The 20,434-nt window shown below is 42.8% G+C and overlaps 2 protein-coding genes across 5 annotated transcripts in view; one reads left to right on the forward strand and one right to left on the reverse strand.

Moving 5' to 3' along the window:
- Window positions 1–12,635, forward strand: part of GALNT11 (polypeptide N-acetylgalactosaminyltransferase 11) — a 101,174-nt gene extending 88,539 nt beyond the window's left edge. For 3 of the 4 annotated variants that reach the window (XM_050940414.1, XM_050940412.1, XM_050940413.1), the window contains 2 exons: window positions 10,153–10,290; window positions 11,806–12,635. In XM_050940414.1, coding sequence (XP_050796371.1) covers window positions 10,153–10,290; window positions 11,806–11,937 — 270 coding nt within the window. In that variant the 3' untranslated portion in view covers window positions 11,938–12,635. Of the gene's footprint in view, window positions 1–10,152; window positions 10,291–11,805 lie in introns of those variants that run through there. The other variant, XM_050940415.1, reaches the window with a different exon arrangement.
- Window positions 1–20,434, reverse strand: part of PRKAG2 (protein kinase AMP-activated non-catalytic subunit gamma 2) — a 568,070-nt gene that overhangs the window by 523,645 nt on the left and 23,991 nt on the right. The window lies entirely within an intron of this gene.

Consider the following 20,434-nt stretch of genomic DNA (forward strand, 5'->3'; position numbering starts at 1 on the left):
CCCTGTTTAATAATAATACAGCCCCTGTTGTTGTTCTCTCCTCATCTTTAATCTTTCCTTCCTTTCATTCTTATGACAGATTCTATGCTAGACATATTAGAGAGAGAGAGCAGGTCCTATAAAGTTAGGACATTTTTCATGTAATACCTGCAGCTCGCACTGGAAATCTCTGCCATATTCAAATAGTCTGATAATCAGTGAATTGTGGATCTCTTAATTATGCTATCCAAGTGAGACAATATCCTGAGTCACATGACATTCAAGGAGACTATTTTAGAGTTTGCCAGAAAAAATAAAGGCAGAATTCATTTAATTTGCCTGGTTTTAGTGCACTGAATTTGATGTTTTATACTGGGAGAGTATGAAACTCATGCAGATTCACAGGAGACTTACATTGATGGCAGTGTGTGATTGTGGTGTTACGAGCTGTGTGAAATCAAACCAATTTGAGAAGAAGTAACCCACTTAGGAGTTTAGAACACAAATGGGCCTGTTTGTTTTTGATATGATTACGTATTCACACTGGTGTCCATTAAGAGTAATAGAGTTAATGTAAGTGACAGAGGAGAATTAATGGAGTTACGCCTTATATATACCAGGGTTACTGAGACCAGAATCAGGACCATGAACTTGACCACGTGTATGTTTTGCTATTCAAACTGTGAACCACTAGTAGAAACTAGGACTGTCAAATGATTAAAGAAATTAGTTGTGTTAAATCACATGATTAAAACAATCTTGATTAATTGAGCAATTCATCACACTGTTAATAATAGAATACCATTTATTTGAATATTTTTGGATATTTTTCTACATTTTTAAATACATTGACTTCAGTTACAAAACAATACAAAGTACAATGCTCACTTTATATTTTTTGATTACAAATATTTGCACTGTAAAAAACAAAAAATGTTTTTCAATTAACCTAAGTACTGTAGTACAATCTCTTTATTATGAAAGTTGAATTTACAAATGTAGAATTATGTACAAAACAAAACAATGTAAAACTTTAGAGCCTAAAAGTCCCCTCAGTCCTACTTCCTGTTCAGCCAATCACTCAGACAAACAAGTTTGTTTATATTTGCAGGAGATAACGCTGCCCTCTTCTTGTTTACAGTGTCACCTGAAAGTGAGAACAGGTGTTCACATGGCACTGTTGTAGCTGCCATCGCAAAATATTTACATGCCATATGTGCTGAAGATTCATATTTTCCTTCCTGCTTCAACCACCAATCCAGAGGACATGCATCCATGCTGATGACTGGTTCTGCCTGATAACGATCCAAAGCAGTGTGGATTGACGCATGTTCATTTTCATCATCTGAGTCAGATGCAACCAGCAGAGAGTTGATTTTCTTTTTTGGTGGTTTGGGTTCTGTAGTTTCCGCTTCAGAGTGTTGCTCTTTTAAGGCTTCTGAAAGTATGCTCTACACCTCGTCCCTCTCAGATTTTGGAAGGCACTTCAGATTCTTAAACCTTGGTTCAAGTACTGTAGCTATCTTGAGAAATCTCACAGTGGTACCTTTTCTGTGTTTTGTCAAATCTGCAGTGAAAGTGTTATTAAAACGAACAATGTGCTGGGTCATCATTCAAGACTGCTATAACATGAAATATATGACAGAATGTGGGTAGAACACAGCAGGAGACATACAATTCTCTCACAAGGCATTCAGTCACTAATCTAATTAATGCATTATTTTTTTAACGAGCATCATCAGCATGGAAGCATGTCCTCTGGAATGGTGGCCGAAGCATGAAGGGGCATACAAATGTTTAGCATATCTGGCACGTAAATATCTTGCAGTGCCGGCTACAACAGTGCCATGTGAACACCTGTTCTCACTTTCAGGTGACGTTGTAAATAAGAAGAGGGTAGCATTATCTCCTGTAAATGTAAACAAACTTGTTTCTCTTAGGGCCCGGTTGAACAAGAAATAGGACTGAGTGGACTTTTAGGCTCTAAAGTTTTACATTGTTTTGTGTTTGAGTTCAGTTATGTAACAAAAAAAAATCTACATTTGTAAATAGCACTTCACAATAAAGAGATTACACTACAGTACTTGTAGGAGGTGAATTGAAAAACTCTTGTTTACAAATATTTGTACTGTAAAAATGATGGAAAACAGCTGTTTATATTATGTGTTGTAGTTGAAATCAATATATTTAAAGTGTAGAAAAACATCCAAAAATATTTAATAAATTTCAGCTGGTATTCTTTTGTTTAACAGTGTGATTAAAACTGATTAATTGCAATTAATTTGAGTTAATTGCATGAGTTAACTGCAATTAATCAACTGCGTAGTAGAAACATTGGCATTTCTAGTATTTGCTCTTTTCTGATCTTGGTTTACTTTCCTTCCCTTCTTTAAAAATTGTATCAGAGAGGTAGCTCTAAGTTTTTATCACTGCTGACCTTCCATCAGTTAGTAGAGCCCTTTAGAAAAGCCAGATTCTCATCTAAGGCCTGCTCCATGAACATCAAGCTTGGCCATTCTGGGCCCCTCACTATGAAGAGGTTAATGAAAAAACAAAACCTTACATTGAGGTGCAAGCAATAAGTGGTGAATAGAATAGAACCCAGACAAGATCACTCCTAAAAGCACCATCACAACCCATCTTTTTTAAATAAAAACGATAGTTTTGTAATAAAGAATTTTCTACTGCTGTGCCTCTTCAGGCATTTTCACTAGCCATTTTCTTAGTTTCTCCTATATAAAACCACATTGAAAAAACACTTTGTTCTCACCTTCATGACAATTCCCTACAGCTCCCTATTTGCAGGAGTTGAATGTCCTTACATGGAGCCATTTAAAAACAGTGAAAAATGTAGGTGCAGAGTAGATGTAGGCACCTAAAGAAACAGGACATAGCTGCGTAAATATCGTAATCTTTCTGTGCACCAGCTCTCCATTACTGACAGGTCCCTTAATAAGCCTTCCTTTTCTCTGTGTGTCCAAGGGAATATATAGTGCCTAGCACACTGGGTAAAGGAACATCATTACCTCCAGGTGCTGCTGTAATATCTCTAATTCAGAAAAAAAAAAAATCTATAATGGCGTATTGATGGGAAATCTTTGTACCATGCTGGTGGAGGGAACATGACAACATATAGTCCCACATGTCATGCGGTCTGGAGAGGCTCGTGACTGTAAGTGTCTACCTCAGGGCAGACACCACAAACTGATGTGTGTTCTATAATTTGATTTCACCAGGCTAGTAACAAACGTGAACTCCTGGATCACTGTACTAGTCCCTCTTGGCCCCCCAGACAAACTCAACTTAGTGATAAATGGTCATTTACACCAAAATCACACCACGTTGAGGTTGCTTCCAGTCCCAAGACACCAGTCACTTGCCCCGGATCAGTTGGTACCCTAGATCTTACACCAAAGCCAAGGCCTGTAGCCAATCCTGTAGCAAACTAGTGAAAGGTTTATTAATTAGGAAAAAGAAATAAGAGTTCTTTGCAGGTTAAAGCAAGCAAACATATGCATACAAATGAGTTACCATCTCAATCCTGACAATGACAGAGCTGTAGTTGTCTGTCAAGGTGTTTTTCAGGGCAGATCCAGGAGGCAGCCCTGGGGGCTCTCTGGCTTTAGTTTGAACTCTGACAAGACCAGAGATTCCAAACAACCAAAAAAGATGGAAAGAAAACAGAGCCACAGGAAAATTTTCCTTCATTCAGCTTCCTAGGCTATAGGATGAGTTTCCTTGCACAAAGCATATCCCAGGTGCAACAGGGCCATTAACCAATACTTTGCATTGAAATATTGCTTGATGGCCCATCTGATTTTTATAGGCCTTCTGGATTTGGAGGGGGGAGGAGGGGCAGTATGATTCCCATGCCTGAATTCACAGCAAACATTTATAAAGCAAAACTTTCATATTTTCTTGTAGCATGGCATACAGCCATTGCAAGTGTGAGTAATGCATGCAGCAACTTACATGCATATCATAGAGTCTAAATACTTTCTTATAAGACTAATACTATTTTGTGCACAACTAACATATGGGTCTGGTCTCCAGCTCTGAGTTTGTCAGGGCTTAGCTTATGCCTGCCACTTGGGAAGGGTTGGCATCTGGCCTGCCAGCATCATATCCATCACTGAGAAATTTTTGAATCCCGCTTGGCTATTTTCTGAAGCTTTGCACCAGATCAAACAGGAATTAATTCAGCAACGTCCTGTCAGCTCTGTTATACAGGAGCTCAGACTAGATGAGCTGCGTGGAGCCTTCTTGCTTTGAAGCCTGTAGGGCTGTCACACATACTAAGTTAGCCTTCCCAGGAATGGTGGATTCAGAATAATGGGCCAATCACTGGGCAGAACCAACAGCCAAACAAATGAAAAGTGCAGTAGTCATGGTCCATAATCACTCGCCAACAATTCCCAGCGAGGAAGCAGGAAAGCCCCATCTCACATGAATAGGCTCTGCCACCACTGATGTTAGAGCTGGAATATAAAAGATTAAGTGGCTGTGGTCGGTGCTGGCCAGCCTGTGTAGTGGACTGAAAAGCACGACCGTTCTGCACCAAAGGGAACGGAAGCTGCATGCGTTAGTAAAAGTCACAGAAGCCATTGGAGCATGAGAGTGACCACGTATGATAACCTTAGTCCCAGATTTGGACCTTAGCGTCCAAAATATGGGGGTTAGCATGAAAACCTCCAAGCTTAGTTACCAGCTTGGACCTGGTACCTGCTGCCACCACCCAAAAAATTAGAGTGTTTTGGGGCACTCTGGTCCCTCTGAAAAACCTTCCCTGGGGACCCCAAGACCCAAATCCCTTGAGTCTCACAACAAAGGGAAATAATCCTTTTTCCCTTCCCCCCTCCAGGTGCTCCTGGAGAGATACACAGACATAAGCTCTGTGAAACTACACAGAGGGACTCCCCCTCTCCGTTCCCAATCCTGGAAACAAAAGTACTTTCCCTGAAGTAAAGAAAAACTCCAACAGGTCTTAAAAGAAAGCTTTATATAAAAAGAAAGAAAAATAAGTACAAATGTTCTCTCTGTATTAAGATGATACAACACAGGGTCAATTGCTTAAAAGAATATTGAATAAACAGCCTTATTCCAAAAGAATACAAATCAAAGCACTCCAGCACTTATATTCATGCAAATCCAAAGAAAAGAAACCATAGAACTTACTATCTGATCTCTTTGTCCTTACACTTAGAAACAGAAAATTAGAAAGTAGAACTACTTCTCCAAAGCTCAGAGAAAGCAGGCAGACGACAAAAGGCAAAAGACTCAGACACTCAATTCCCTCCACCCAAAGTTGAAAAAATCCGGTTTCCTGATTGGTCCTCTGGTCAGGTGCTTCAGGTGAAAGAGACATTAACCCTTAGCTATCTGTTTATGACACCACGATAACCCTACTGAAATATCACCATGCAGGGCGGGTCTGGGTGAGGGGTGAAGAGCTGCTTCTCATACCATGGCTGCAAAAGGGTGACTGTGGGGGAAATCCCTTCACGCTGTACCTTGTGAAACAGGCAAAGTAGTTGAAGCTCTAACAGCTGGTTGTACGTACCGGTTAGTGGCGCTGAAACTCATGGGACAAAGGGTAGTCCTGTGGTTAATGCCATGGCCTGGGACTAAGGAGCGTGGGGTTCGGTTCCCTGTGCTGCTGCAGAGTGTGTGTGGCCTCATGTACATCATTTAGTCTCTCTGCCGCACGTCCCCAGCTGTAAAATGGACATGATAATACGCCCTTTCTCCCACATTGCGGGCAGGAACTCTAGGGTAGGGGCTCCAGTAATAATTACAAACTGCATTATTCTGTAGGAGTGAAATAAATTGAGTAGCATGGTTGTGACCGCCCCCAGGTACAATCCAGCCTGTGGAATTGTCATGCCCCTTTCACTCTCCCGTTCAGAATACCTCTTCCGGCACTCTGCTAGTGAAAAGCGGCCCCTCCAGGCTGATAGCTCACCCGACAAAGTTACTGAGTGCTCAGCCAGCCACTCATGAATTGTATCCAGGATGACGCTTGCAACTCCCCCACCAGCTGCTGCCTTGCACCTCCTGAAACGTGTTTTTTATGGTGCTCAAGCCCACCTTGGCCAGTGCAAGCTCATAAGTCCAGCATTTTATTAACGAAAATGAATATGCAGCCGCCCTTGTTACCCTGAACAGAGGTTTCCCCAAACACTTCAGTCAGAGCTCACTGGTTTAGATAAAAACACCTTTATTAAACTGTAGAAAGCTAGATTTTAAGTGATAAAAGGTCAGAATTGGTTGCAAAAAGAAATAAGATGATAAAAAATCACAATCTAATTCCTAACCTTTAAGTAAAATTTGAAGCATGCAACTTTCTCACCCCTCTGGATGTTGCAGGCAGGTCACAGTTCTTAGTACGTAGGCTCAATGCCCTTCCCACCCTGGGACCGATCTTCCCTGTTCAAAGTCGTACAAACAACTTGTTTTATTAGTGATGAGGTGATGCAGAAGTCATTGTCTCATATTTTATACCCTCCTCTTCTCCTTGAGGAACACCCTTCCCCCCCCCGCCCCCGCCCAGCTGGGGTATAGACAAAGCAGTCTCCTGTGTACGTGAGAGTCAAAGCATCTCTCAGGCGAATTGTACATTGCTCGCTCGCACCTTCTGTGTATGTGCCATTGGGATGCCATGCAAGGCTTTTGTTATTGCTGAGAAGCCAGGCTGTGTTGTTTCCCAGACCAACAACATGTAGCAAAAAATCTCAGAACTCCGTATACAAAGTTGATACACACATTTCAGCAGGACAGTGATACTTAGCAGATCGTGACTTTCCACACGATCACTCACAAGGTATACTTCGTACAAAACAGATCTGTCGTGTAACAGTGGTGACTATGTGGGTACGGGGGTTACATGGGCTACGGTGTGTTACAATGGTCATCCCATATGTCTCAGGAAACACCTAGCCTCAAGCAGGATGAGCAAAAGCACTTGCTCTCGCTGGAAGGGAACGTTTAGCCAGGCCCCAGATTGCACCTGAAAATATCATCCCTAAAGCCATTTGCATGCAGGCATCTCAGCCCCTCTGGGCCACAGAAACCAAGAAAGATTAACATCTCTTTGGCAGCAGAGACAATTTCCTGCCTGTGCTGAAAGGCTGCAAGCATCTCAGCAGATGTACCAGAACCCAAAGATGAGTGGCTCTTCAGGGTCACTCTGGGAACTAGTGAGCCCACTCAGATTTTATGCTGCTTTATTTGATTCCCCACCTCAGGACTTCTGTGGCACTGCTGCTGGTCAGAGTTAAGTATATGCATAAGTAAGTGCTTGGCTGGACCAGGGCGCTAGTCAGTCTCAGGCCTGGTCTACACTATGCGTTTAAACCGAATTTAGCAGCGTTAAACCGATTTAACCCTGCACCCGTCCACACACACTGAGGCCCTCTGTATCAATATAAAAGGCTCTTTAAACTGGTTTCTGTACTGCTCCCCAACGAAGGGAGTAGTGCTGAAATTGGTATTACCATATCAGATTAGGATTAGTGTGGCCGCAAATCTACGGTATTGGCCTCCGGCCGGTATCCCACAGTGCACCATTGTGACTGCTCTGGACAGCAATCTGAACTCGGATGCACTGGCCAGGTAGACAGGCAAAGCCTCGCGAACGTTTGAATTTCCTTTCCTGTTTTCCCAGTGTGGAGCGCCGATCACTATGGGTGGCGATGCGGTCCCAAATCCAAAAAAGAGCTCCAGCATGGACCGTACGGGAGATACTGGCTCTGATCACTGTATGGGGAGACAGATCTGTTCTATCACAGCTCCGTTACAGAAAATGAAATGAGAAAGCATTTGAAAAAAAAATCTCCAGGCTATGATACAGAGTCCACAGCACAGTGCTGTGTGACAAGCATAACGGAAAGCCAAAGAATCAAATGGACGCTCGGGGTGGTGGTGGGGGGGGGGGGAATGCTGAGGACTCGAGCTATCCCACAGTTCCTGCAGTCTCCGAAAAGTATTTGCATGCTTGGCTGAGCTCCCAATGCCTGAAGGTTCGAAAACATTGTTGCCAGTAGTTCAGGGAATATGTCGTCAATTTACCCGCCCCTCACCGCCTCAAAGAAAAGGGGAAAAAAATCGTTTCGCACCACTTTTCAATGTCACTGTATGTCTACTGGATGCTGCTGGTAGATGGGGTGCTGCAGCGCTAAACAGCAGCATCGTCTTCTTTTCCTTCTGTGGTGGCAGATGGTGCAGTATAAAATGACTGATAGTCATCATCCTGTGAGTGTTCCTGGCTGGCTTCAGGTTAGGTCAGCTGGGGCACCTGGGTAAAAATGGGAATGACTTCCTGGCAGACAGTATAAAATACTAGGTAACCATCCTCATCATAGCAGCTGGATCCTGTGTTCCATCAGCAACTTTTCCTCGCTCTTTTGTGTCTAAAGAAAAGATTCTGTACTTCCTGGACTATCATAGCAGTGGGAGGCTGCGTTCCTCTCCTCTCCATTTTTTAATGTCCTGTCTGGCCTATCATAGCAGCTGGAGGCTGCCTCCCCCTCACTTTATCTCACTAAAAAGTCAGTGTTTGTTATTCCTGCATTCTTTATTACTTCATCACACAAATGGGGGGACACTGCCACAGTAGCCCAGGAGGGGTGTGGGAGGAGGGAAGCAACAGGTGGGGTTGTTGCAGGGGCACCCCCTAGAATAGCATGCAGCTCATCATTTCTGCGGGATCTCTAGGGCTCTGACCCGGGGCACGGCTGTGCTCTCTGGCTTTGTAGTAGACTTGCCCCATATTCTAGGCAGGACTGACTCTATTTTCAGACAAAATCATAAAGAAGGGAATGACCCAGGGAGTCATTCCCATTTTTGGCCCTGTGCCCCCGGCTGTTCTCAGCAAGGCCAGCCAGGAGCACCTATGACAGCAGCAGACAATACAAAATGCTTGATAACCGTCATCACCAATTCCCAGTTACAAACAGTACAATATGATTGAAAACTGTCATCTCATCAGCCAATTACAATGGCAGACAGTGCAATAGGGATGGTAACCATCTTTGCTACTTTGCAAAGGCAAATGAATGCTGCTGTGTAGCACTGCACTACGGCCTCTGTCAGTGGCATCACCAGTACACATACGGTGACAGTGACAAAAGGCAAAACAGGCTCCATGGTTGCCATGCTATGGCGTCTGCCAGGGAAATAGGGCGCGAAATGATTGTCTGCCGTTGCTTTCACTGAGGAAGGATTGAGTGACGACATATACCCAGAATCACCCACGACACTGTTTTTGCACCATCATGTATTGGGCTCTCAACCCAGAATTCCAGTGGGCAGGGGAGACTGCTGGAACTATGGGATAGCTACTGGATAGCTACCCACAGTGCAATGCTCCAGAAACCGACGCTAGCCTCGGTACATGGACGCACACCGCCGAATTAGTGTGCTTTGTGTGGCCGCATGCACTCGACTTTATACAATCTGTTTTACAAAACCGGTTTATGTAAAATCGGAATAATCCTGTAGTATAGACATACTCTCAGCAAATTAAGTGCTGAGGCAGAACTAATGGGGCACCTGTCGCTACTTTCCCAGCCTTCCACCCTATATTCTAGACTCGTGTAGCTTCAGAATCCCCCAGCTGTTCCTGTATGCTGGATGGATCTTCCTCCAGTAAGAAAATTTAGGTTGTTGCTCCCTGGATCTGTGACCTGATGGGTCAGAGAGCCTGGAGTGGCTATAATCTTACTACATTGTCTTGAAGTTAAATGCATGGAGATCTCAGAGGGCAAAGGGCAGATTCTCAGCGCCCAGCTGCCTCTCTGATTTTGCACAGGCTGAGAGGAACAGAATTGGGCATCTTGCAGGGGAAAAATATGTAATTTAAAAAAATGCTAGATTACAGCAGGCAGAGAAACTATTTACACAGAGCCCATGATCATGTGACTTCCCCAGGGGAGACTTCTAGGAAGAGGTTAGATAGGAGAGGTTAGAAAGGAGAGACCTGAGGAAAAGACAGGGAGCTGGAGTTGGGGGACACAAGACAGGACGTGAGGAAAGATGAAATTACAAGGTAAGACCAGGAAGTCTCTCTGAAAATTCCAATCTCCCCAGTACGGATAACCAGAGGATTTAAACCATTCCAGGACACTGAATTCCCCACTTATCCTGTGCAAACAGTTTTTCTGTTTCCTTTTCCAGGCATGGATTTATAACGAAGATCATGAGCTGATTTTAAATAATCTCCTCTGCTTGGATGTGTCAGAAACTCGCTCATCAGATCCACCTCGTCTCATGAAATGCCACGGATCTGGAGGGTCACAGCAATGGACATTTGGGGTGAGCGCTTTGCATGGAGAATACTCATACTCATACCCATACCTGTGTTTAAGGTGCAGGGCTACCCTGAAAAGTGACTGTGAAAATGGCATGGGAGTCCAGGGATGTGGTTTCTGTATCAAATGTGCTCAGTTTAATAGGGTAAATTGCATGGCTGCAAGTCACAATTTAACTTGTTTCCAGCGTATCCTAGAGGCTTTTGCTCAAATGTAGATAAAGCTTCACAATCTGGACTCTGAATCAAGCTGAGTTCTTTTCCTTTCCATACATCATCAGCTGTCAGGCCAAATTAGATTCATTCCCATCAAAGAGTCTGCACAGGTGTAACTGAAATTTAGTAATCGATTCTCTAATGCACAGGGAGTACTAGAACCCGAGTCAGACTGTCTCAGCTCTGTTGTCTCTGTGGGACTAACAGGAGTAAGAAACAGTAAAAACATTTGTGTCAATGGCATAGGCAGGTCTGACCCTGGACACGCACAGGGAGCAGACCTGAGGAATAAGAAAGTGCTATTTTTACAGTCACTTCTCAGAGTAGAAGTGCATGTTCAACCAGGCAAACTAAAATTGTCACCTGCACTTTCACATCTGTCTCGAGGCTGCTCCTCCTCAGTGTTAACGCAAAGCCTTCCCCACTACCTAGCCTGGATGTGGTGGCAGCAGTTAATTGTCACTCCTTAATGTAAGCATTAAAACAATGGCAGTAGAGCACCAGCAGAACGCCCCATCACCCACGGGAGCAGGTAAACTCCTGTGCTGATGAATTGATAGCTGTGTGGGTGAGGCCTTTTCTGAGAAGGAAAGAAGGCCTCTGAGTGACCAACTCCTGCCAGAGCTGCCCCCAGGTCTCCCCAGACAATGGTCAGCGTGGGCCTTGGAAGATGAAGTAAAAAGGGGTTGGCACAGCCTGTTTCACACAACAGCGTGCAGCTAACTAGCTTTGAGACTTGCTCCCTTGTGATGGGATCTACAAGCTGTTGTTGAGTAGCTCATCCCCTCTCACTCCTGAACATTAGTGCCAATGCTGGTGTGTCTGGTGCATGCACACAGAACCCCCACTGAGGTCACTGGGAGTTGTGCATGGGTATCGGAGTGCCAGATTTGGGTATTCTTTAATGCTATGTCACTGTGTAAGGTTGTATGTCCACTGAGTGATGGGACCCCATTCCATGTGTTGTCCTATACTATGGTTTGTAAAAATGTTGATATAACCTGACCAGGTCCCTGTAACTGGGCTAAAATCTTCTCTCCAGGGTTTACACTTAGTTATTGGGATATACTCTAGAACTTTTAACTAATTGCGTCAGGGGACAGGTGTAGTGCCTTGGTTATAGGTGTAGAGTAGACTGGGTCGAAGTGAAGACCATCTGAAATATGCATTGCTTTAGAATAGCCCACTCGCATTGGCATCACTCATTTTCAGTTTAAGGATGGAGCAAAGGCCAATTTTTTTGTATTTCTTTTTGTATTTCCTTTTTTATTTTGTGTGTGTGTGTGTGTATATTTTCTCTCCAGAAGAACAATCGACTCTACCAGGTCTCTGTGGGGCAGTGCATGAAGGTTGTTGATCCGCTTAGCCATAAAGGGTATGTGACCGTGGCTATTTGTGATGGCTCCCTTCCTCAGCAATGGCATCTGGAAAGCTGAATCTGTGAGAAAGCAGCACAGAGAGGCAATTAGCAGAAATCTGACTCCTCCTGGGCCACTGGTTTCTAAGTCATTCTGGAGGGCATGGAAGGAGCCCTTGGCTGCTATCCCTGACATGGACTATTTTAAGGATTCTATTATTTAAATGTTCTGCCACGACCACCTTTGTGTTTGGAAGGAGATGATTGGATCATTCAAATGCAGCAGTAGCAGCAGCGGCCTAGCTGCACAATATTGACACCCGTAGAAGTGCAATTTATCAACATTTCCTTGGATTATCCTGGATTAATGAATTGTTATTGTTTAAATAAGAGGAAATAATTAGAACAGTATAATTTGAATTGTGGTAATATTTTAACTCAGTGGACCTTTTTAAATGACAAAAAGACAGAAAGGAAGGAAGTTCTCTTTCCTGACTGTTTCATGAGCAGCATCATGCTAATTTACATTTTTAGTCTATTTTAATGGTTGAATTATTTTAGCTCATCTGGAAAATATTTTAATTTCCTCTTGTCTTTCTGAAAATTGTCATTTAATTTTAGTTTGGTTAATCTACAATTTTAGCCCATTTCACATAGTTAAATTTTCAGCTGTCATTTGTCATACAGTATTTAAAACAAAGTTACTATTACAAATTTTATTTTGATGACTCATGATGGTATCTGCATTTAAAATAAAGTATTAATGTTTTTTATTAATCATTATGGTTGTTTGGTCTTTTGCTTTTGGATTCAGAAGTACAGAATGCAAGAGACCAGTGCAAGCCAATGTGGGTCTGATAATTTGGATACATTTGTTAGAAGTGTGTTTAAACAGACTGTTTTTGTAAAGATGCTTATGAAGACATTTTAGTGTCCATACAGTCTGGTCTTTCGCTGCAGTGATTGGTGTGGAATCAGAGTTATGCACCTAACATTTAAGATGATGAAGATGGGAAAAAGTAAGTTGTATTCTTCTTCGAGTAGCATCCCCGTGAGCTCTTGAGATTTTTCTCAGTAGTGTCCATGGATCCTCAAACATGCCCTGTGAAGTGTAGGCTGGAGTGATGTTTGGTAGCAGACTAGCCCTTCACCTGCACATTAGAGAAAGATGCCTGCGTAAATGCTTGGTGGTAGCTTGGTATTCCCTGAAATCATTTGGGAAAGTTTCTCCCTCCTGATCCATTTTCCCAACTCTTGTTTATTAGAAATAACCAAAATACATATGAAAAAAATCAGGTTCTTTCCCATATCTCCTCCTCCTGCTATTCTCATTCACTCTTCCTTCACCCTCCTTCATTCACCCTCACTGGCATAATTCTTGGGCCTTTTAAAGCTGTTGCTATTAACCTCTTAGTTCTGATGCCCTTCAGGGACACATTGAGAAGGGTAGGGGTTTTCTTGCTCCTCTTCAGCTCCTCCTCCTGCCCACTTCTCCTCTCCATGTTCCCACCACCAGTTGGCAGGTTGGCACTGTTGCTGAAACTATGCCAGCTGGCCAGTAGCCTTCTCTGTCCTTCCACAAGCTCTCCACTTCACCCTTTGCTCAAGCACTTCTGTCCAAGTTTCATATCATGCCCATCATAGAGTTCAAGTGCCTCTTCCCCCCACAACAACAGTCTCTTCCCACCCTTTCATGTCTAGAAGAAAATGCAGAAACAAAAGGGTTAAATTAAACTATTGTTAGCACTACAAGAACCTATTAATACTAGGACATATATGAAGTAGAGTTAAGTGGCACTTGCGCTACTGAGGAGGAAGAAATGCCACACAAGGTCAATTGGAAGCAGTTAGTGAATGGAGTGAAAGTCAATGCTTGTGAGATGCACAGTACGGGTAGCTCCCACTGAAGTTACAGGCACTGGAAGTGCTCAGCATCTCTCAGGAACTGGCCCTAACTTTGTAATTCACAAAATCCCAGAGAGCTGAGGAGCCCGTGACTCTACTAGGGCTGTCAATTAATTGCAGTGAACTCAAGCGATTAACTCAAAACAAATTAACTCAATTAAAAAAATTAATCACAATTAATTGCAGTTTTAATTGCACTGTTAAATAATAAAATACCAATTTAAATACATATTTTGGATGTTTTTCTACATTTTCAAATACATTGATTTCAATTGTAACACAATACAAAGTCTACAGTGCTCTCTTTATATTATTTTTTATTACAAATATTCACACTATAAAAAAGAAACGAAAGAAATAGTATTTTTCAATTCACCTCATACAAGTACTGTAGTACAATCTCTATCTTGAAAGTGCAATTTACAAATGTAGAATTTTTTACTGCACTCAAAACTTTAGAGCCTACGAGTCCACTCAGTCCTACTTCTTTTTCAGCCAGTCGCCAAGACAAACAAGTTTATTTACATTTGCAGGAGATAATGTTGGCCACTTCTTTTTTATGTCACCTAAAAGTGAGAACAGGTGTTCACATGGCACTTTTGTAGCCAGCATTGCAAGGTATTTACGTGTCAAATATGCTGAACATTCATATGCCCCTTCATGTGTCGATGTGTAGATTGCACTTTTATCTTTGTTACAGTGCAAATATTTCCAATAAAAATGAATGATATAAAGTGAGCACTGCATACTTTGCATTCTGCATTGTAATTGAAATCAATATATTTTGAAAATGTTGAAAAAAATATTTATGATAAATGTAAATAGGTATTCTTATAATTGTTTAATAGTACAATTAAAACTGTGATTAATTGTGACTGATTTTTTTAATCATTTGACAGCCCTACATCCCATGTGTTCTTTTTCTGGCTGTGCTCGTCACATTCTCCAATTAAACCTGGAGGTCTCAAACATACCTGATGGCTGCATGCAGGAAGCTCAGCTTGAAAATCAGTGCTTTAGGTGTCCCATACTGGAATGGTTAAAAGGAAAAGTCAGTCTTTTCCTCTTTGCCTCCCCAGGGGTTCAGCCTCTTTAAATGTGGTTGTCGCCTGTTTGGAGCTCAGTCAGAACTAGAGTGGTTAGTGCCTGTTACAATGTTGGTTTTAGCCACATAGAGAGGAATCCATTTTTCTCCTTCCACAACTCTTCTCTGTCTAGAACTGAAATCAGGGCCCAGATGTGCAAACACGCAATGAGAGCAGAGTCCCTATTCCAAAGAGCTCTGTCATAAACAGATAGCTAAGGGTTACTGTCTCTTTCACTTATAAAAGGGTTAACAAACAGTGACCTGAAACACCTGACCAGAGGACCAATCAGGAGACAAAATACTTTCAAAACTGGGTGGAGGGAAGTTTGGGTGTGAGTTCTTTGTTCTTTGTCTTGGTTCGGTGACCCTCTCGGCTATGAGAGTGATCTCTCTATCTCCAGGCTTTCTAATCTTCTGTTTCCAAGTTGTAAGTACAAGGATAGTAAGACAATAGGTTTATATTGTTTTTTTGTATTTACATATGTGTAGTTGCTGGAATGTGTTAAATTGTATTCTTTTTGGATAAGGCTGTTTATTCATTTTTTCTTTTACGCAATTGACCCTGTATATTGTCACCTTGATACAGAGACCATTTTTATGTCTTTTTCTTTCTTTTTAAGACCTGTTGGATTTTTTTTTTTTAGTGGGGGCCCAAGGGGATTGAGTCTGCAGCTCACCAGGGAATTGGTGGGAGGAAGAAGACAGGGAGGAAGAGAGAATCTCTTTGTGTTAGATTTACTAAGCCTGACTTTGCATACCCTCTGGGTGAGGGGAGAGAAATATTTGATTTCTCGGTGCAGTGTTTCAAGGACTTGAAGCAAGGAATCTCCTAGAGTACCCAGGGCGGGGAAATCTGGGAGGAGGTAAAGAGGGGGAAGGGAAGTGGGTTATTTCCCTTTGTGGTGAGACTCACGGAATCTGAGTCTTGGGGTTCCTCAGGGAAGGTTTTGGGGAGACCAGAGTGAGCCAGACACTGGAATTCTCTGGCTGGTGGCAGCGATATCAGATCCAAGCTGGTAATTAAGTTTGTAGGTTTCATGCTAGCTTCTCATGTTCTGAACTCTTAAGGTTCAGATCTGAGTAGGAGAGTTAGTGACATGAGTGGCAGCGGTGTGGAAAGATAAGATCCAGAAGCCAGTAGGAATATTATTTTCTTTTTCTCTGCTAGGGCTTTTATGCAGAGAGAAAGAGTGGTTTTAAAAAGAGCCAGAAAGAATTTTTTTTTCTGTTCTCTGGTTGCAGTTTGGCTTGCATATTAAGCAAGGAACTATTAAGGTTGACAAATGGTCTTTTGTTAAACTATAGCACTCTGATTGAGAGTCAAGTACCCAGCACAACACACATGCAAATAAAGTAGTTTTTCTGATTTACTTTACACTTAAAAGATTAGCTAGAGGAAGAAAAAAAAAAGGCACTGTTGCTAGGCAGACCCCAGGAGACAACAGAGAGACAGCAGTTCCAACAATAAACACCAGAGGGCACCCCAACACAAGAAAACAGGAATCATGACTTCCAAGGCAAAAATGGAGGCAGAGGGACAAATCAAAGAAGCAGACCACAGGCGACAAATGGTATTAATCCAAGGGTGTGGCATGACAAACAGAATTGTAAATGGACACTTGCAATGAACTTGTTGTTATTGCTAATGATGATTTTTGTAACTAATGTGTTGCTATTACCAAGAATTATAAGGTGTCTAAGACCAGGTTATGGGTTACTGGTTATGATTATGCTGTCTGTATCATTATGTAGTTGAAGTTATAAGTATTGGCTGTATACTGTCTGTATTTCAAATTGGTGCTGTAGTTCTGGGTGACACCCCAGACAAGTTGGTGTCAGCTCTGCTTAGCCTGCTTGATGGCCCATTAAGGACCATCAGCTACACAATTGACCCATTGAGAGGAGGCAGATATGCCTTGTGACTCAGCAAAGTATGCAGGGACTTGCCCATGTGACTTCAAACTCCATTTTGCTGTAATTTTCCACAGTAAGAACAAAGAAGTGTTCTTACACCTGGAAGTGCCTATATAAGGCTGATGCCTCATCTCCATCTTGTCTTCAGTCCTGCTTCTTACCTCTGGAGGGACTTTGCTACAAACTAAAGCTCTAGACAAGGGACTGATGACCCATCCCAGAGGGGGATGTACTCCAGAGACTTGATTTGAACCTGCAGTTTACTCCATCACTGCTACAAGCCTGAACTAAGAACTTTGCCATTACTGTATGTAATTGATTCCATTTAACCAATTCTAGCTCTCATTTCTACCTTTTTCCCTTTATGAATAAACCGTTAGATTTTAGATTCTTAAAAAAATAAAAAATAAACAAACAACCTTATCAAAAAAGAATACAATTTAACACATTCCAGCAACTACACATATTTAAATACAAAAAAAACAATATAAACCTATTGTCTTACTATCCTTGTACTTACAGCTTGGAAACAGAAGATTAGAAAGCCTGGAGATAGAGAGATCACTCTCATAGCCGAGAGGGTCACCGAACCAAGACAAAGAACAAAGAACTCACACCCAAACTTCCCTCCACCCAGTTTTGAAAGTATTTTGTCTCCTGATTGGTCCTCTGGTCAGGTGTTTCAGGTCACTGTTTGTTAACCCTTTTATAGGTGAAAGAGACAGTAACCCTTAGCTATCTGTTTATGACAAACTCACAATCTAAATAGACCAGACAGACGAAAAGCTGGGGAAAGGAAGCATTATCCGCATTTTAGAGATGAGGAACTGAGGCAGAGAGAGGTTAGTGTCCCAGGACACGCAGGGAATCTGTGGCAAAGCTGGGAATTAAACCCAGCTCTCCTAACTCCGAGTCCATCTTATGAGTCCACACGACCATCTTTTCTGTCTCTCTTCCCAGCTATTTCCCACAATTCCATCATCCTTCAGCTGCTTCCCCTTCCTCTAACTTGAGCTGCTTCCAGCCGGAGTACAACACAATGCTAGACTCCCCAGTTAAGGGGATTGTTGTGAGCTAACTGCAGTACAGTGGATGGATAGCAGGCAGAGAACCACAGCTCTCATTGCTTCCTCAAATGGAGACTCTTCTCCGCATCTGCTTTGCTAAAGCAGAAGACTCTAGGAGAGAATCTGGGCTTTTTATAGCACCATTATTGAGGGACTTTTAAACAATGCTAAGTTGTGATCCCATAAGCACTGAAAACACCTGTTTATCCATACCTCAGGGGTGCTTAAAGATAGGGGTTATTCGGCAGTCAGGCGTGCTGGCTCTCCCTACTTACGCCTAGCTTCCAGGATTGCCACAAAACATTTTTCCAACCAATGTCAGTCTAGCTCAGCCAGTAACTCCCTTGCCTCAGGATCAGAAGGTGGTGGGCTCAATTCCCACACTTCAGGGGACCATAGAAGCAACTAGGTCCCTGTTGTGTGTTTTGCTCTGCCCCCTCTCAGTCCTTTGTGGAGTATGTCATGCCATTCTCCTGTAAGCCTAATTCTCTCTACCTGCTGCTTTTCCCTTCAAGTTTTACATCATGTCTTCCTCCGCCATTTGAATGGCAAGCATATCAGTGGAGGGACATCATCTTCCTTCCTGTCCTTGTGCTTGGCATGGGGACTGTTGCTCACACAGTGAGAAAAAAGAACAGGTGATCCTCAATCTTCTCTTCAGCCTGCTCACTCTCCCTCTCTGACCTCATGCTGCCTTGAAGGGTTAAGAAAGGTGGCCTGGCAGGCATAGCTTTTCCCTTCCTTGAAAGTTGCTTCTCTCCCTTTCTCCTCCAGCTCCATCCTGCATTTCGTTTATTTCATTGCCTCCCACATTCCAGCCTTCTTGTGTGGCCTTCACAGACCCAACTATTTCCTCAAAGCATGGCAGCTGTTGCATAAGGAATGAGAAATTTCTTACCTGATAATTTTCTGTTAACAACTTTTCTTGTCATTCATCACTGATGGCCCCCACCTGTGGAATTTGGAGGCAGGTGGGACCAGGGCTGTCCCACCCTTCAGCTCAGGCAACCAGAAGAGTTCTTCCAAAGCTGTGGAAATACTCCAGCAGCCAATCATTGGCAGTAAGACAGCAAGTTGATATCGTACGTATATAACTTATGGTAATTATTTGTTCAGGTCTCCCTTTAAGGAAACATTTCAATTATTTACAAATTGTCTTCCAGTCATTTACCAGGCTGGGCTAAATGAAGAGAAAAGCAGCTCACAAAAAGAAAATTGTCAGGTAAGAACCATCTCATTCTGCTGCACAACTTCTCTCCTCATTCGTCACTGAGGGGAAGAAGCGAGCAGCGAATCACAGAAGTAGGGAGGGAAAGGATAAGCAGAGATTTAATTATTATCAGAGTAGACAGGAAAAAAATAGACATCATCTCACTGTCCCCCACCACCTCACCAGTATAGACCAAGAGCTTTGTGATTTAAGAAATTGTTTGAGAACCAACCCAGTAGCACCTTCCTACCCATGGATGTCTCTGTGGAGGAATGGAAACCTACTTTGCAAATGTTCCTCAGATCACGATTCGCAGACTTCAGTAACTCAGCCCGACGTTATGGGTCTATGACAGGAAATGGTGGGTGAGGTTCTGTGGCTGTAATGTTGCAGGAGGTCAGACTAGATAATTATAATGGTCCCGTCTGGCCTGAAAGTCTATGAGGCTCATACACTTTCCCCTCACAATACCACTAGGAACCTTGTAGGGAGCATTGACTTCTTCGCAAGTAGTTTTCCAGATGCCTAGCATGCCAATTGGTGCAGAATTTTTTTAACATTTTGCCTGCAGCTTCTTTGAGGCCCTACAGCTCTGGCATTATGGATGGAATGAGATTAGCAGGGTACAACTGGCATATGTACTCTGCAGTGCATGAAATATATCGTTAGAATTCTAGGAATGCCCTTTTATGTCATAGCTTCCAAAGGGGTACTGCAGATTAGAACAAAATAATTGCTCTGAACTGAAAGGAACTACATGAATAACCTTTTTCACAGCAAAATTAGTCTAGTTTTTATATAGATAGAGGAACTAATGCTGAACCCTGACTTTGGAGGTGACAACACCTAAAAAGCCCAGCCAGTTTCTCTAATGTGTCTTTCTGATTAATCTCGACCCCGGATGATACTCAAATGGGGAGTCCGATGTGCCTGCTAAAAGAACGCCACTAGGACTGTTACCCGCTGCTCTATGGTGCTTGGTTGTAGGACTCCAATCAGCCATACTCCAGAAACTCTAGTGTAGCCAAGATCACCAGAACGCTGTGGTCATTACTATTATTTGTATCACAGCAGCATCTAGAGGCCAGGGCCCCGCTATGCTGCCACTATGCAGAGACAGTCCCTGTCCCAAAGAGCTTTCTGTTTCCCCTCTCATCAAAAATGTAGCTTGACCAGATCAATAAATAAAATTTCCTGGTTCAGTTCTTTCTGGATACTAAAAAGCATCGGTGAGGCTAATGGAGAATGAATTACACTTCAAACACCCGCGTGTTAACTGTAGTTTGCCTGCCTCTGGAGGAAAGAGTCCCTGCTTCAAACAGATCTTGTGTTTTGTGCAGGAGCTCTGGAGGTTCCTTGGCTGTCTGTCAAGTTTGAAGTGCTTTCTGGGCCA

Source organism: Gopherus flavomarginatus, chromosome 2, assembly GCF_025201925.1.
Source record: "Gopherus flavomarginatus isolate rGopFla2 chromosome 2, rGopFla2.mat.asm, whole genome shotgun sequence".
In the NCBI taxonomy this organism is placed as follows: Eukaryota; Metazoa; Chordata; order Testudines; family Testudinidae; genus Gopherus; species Gopherus flavomarginatus.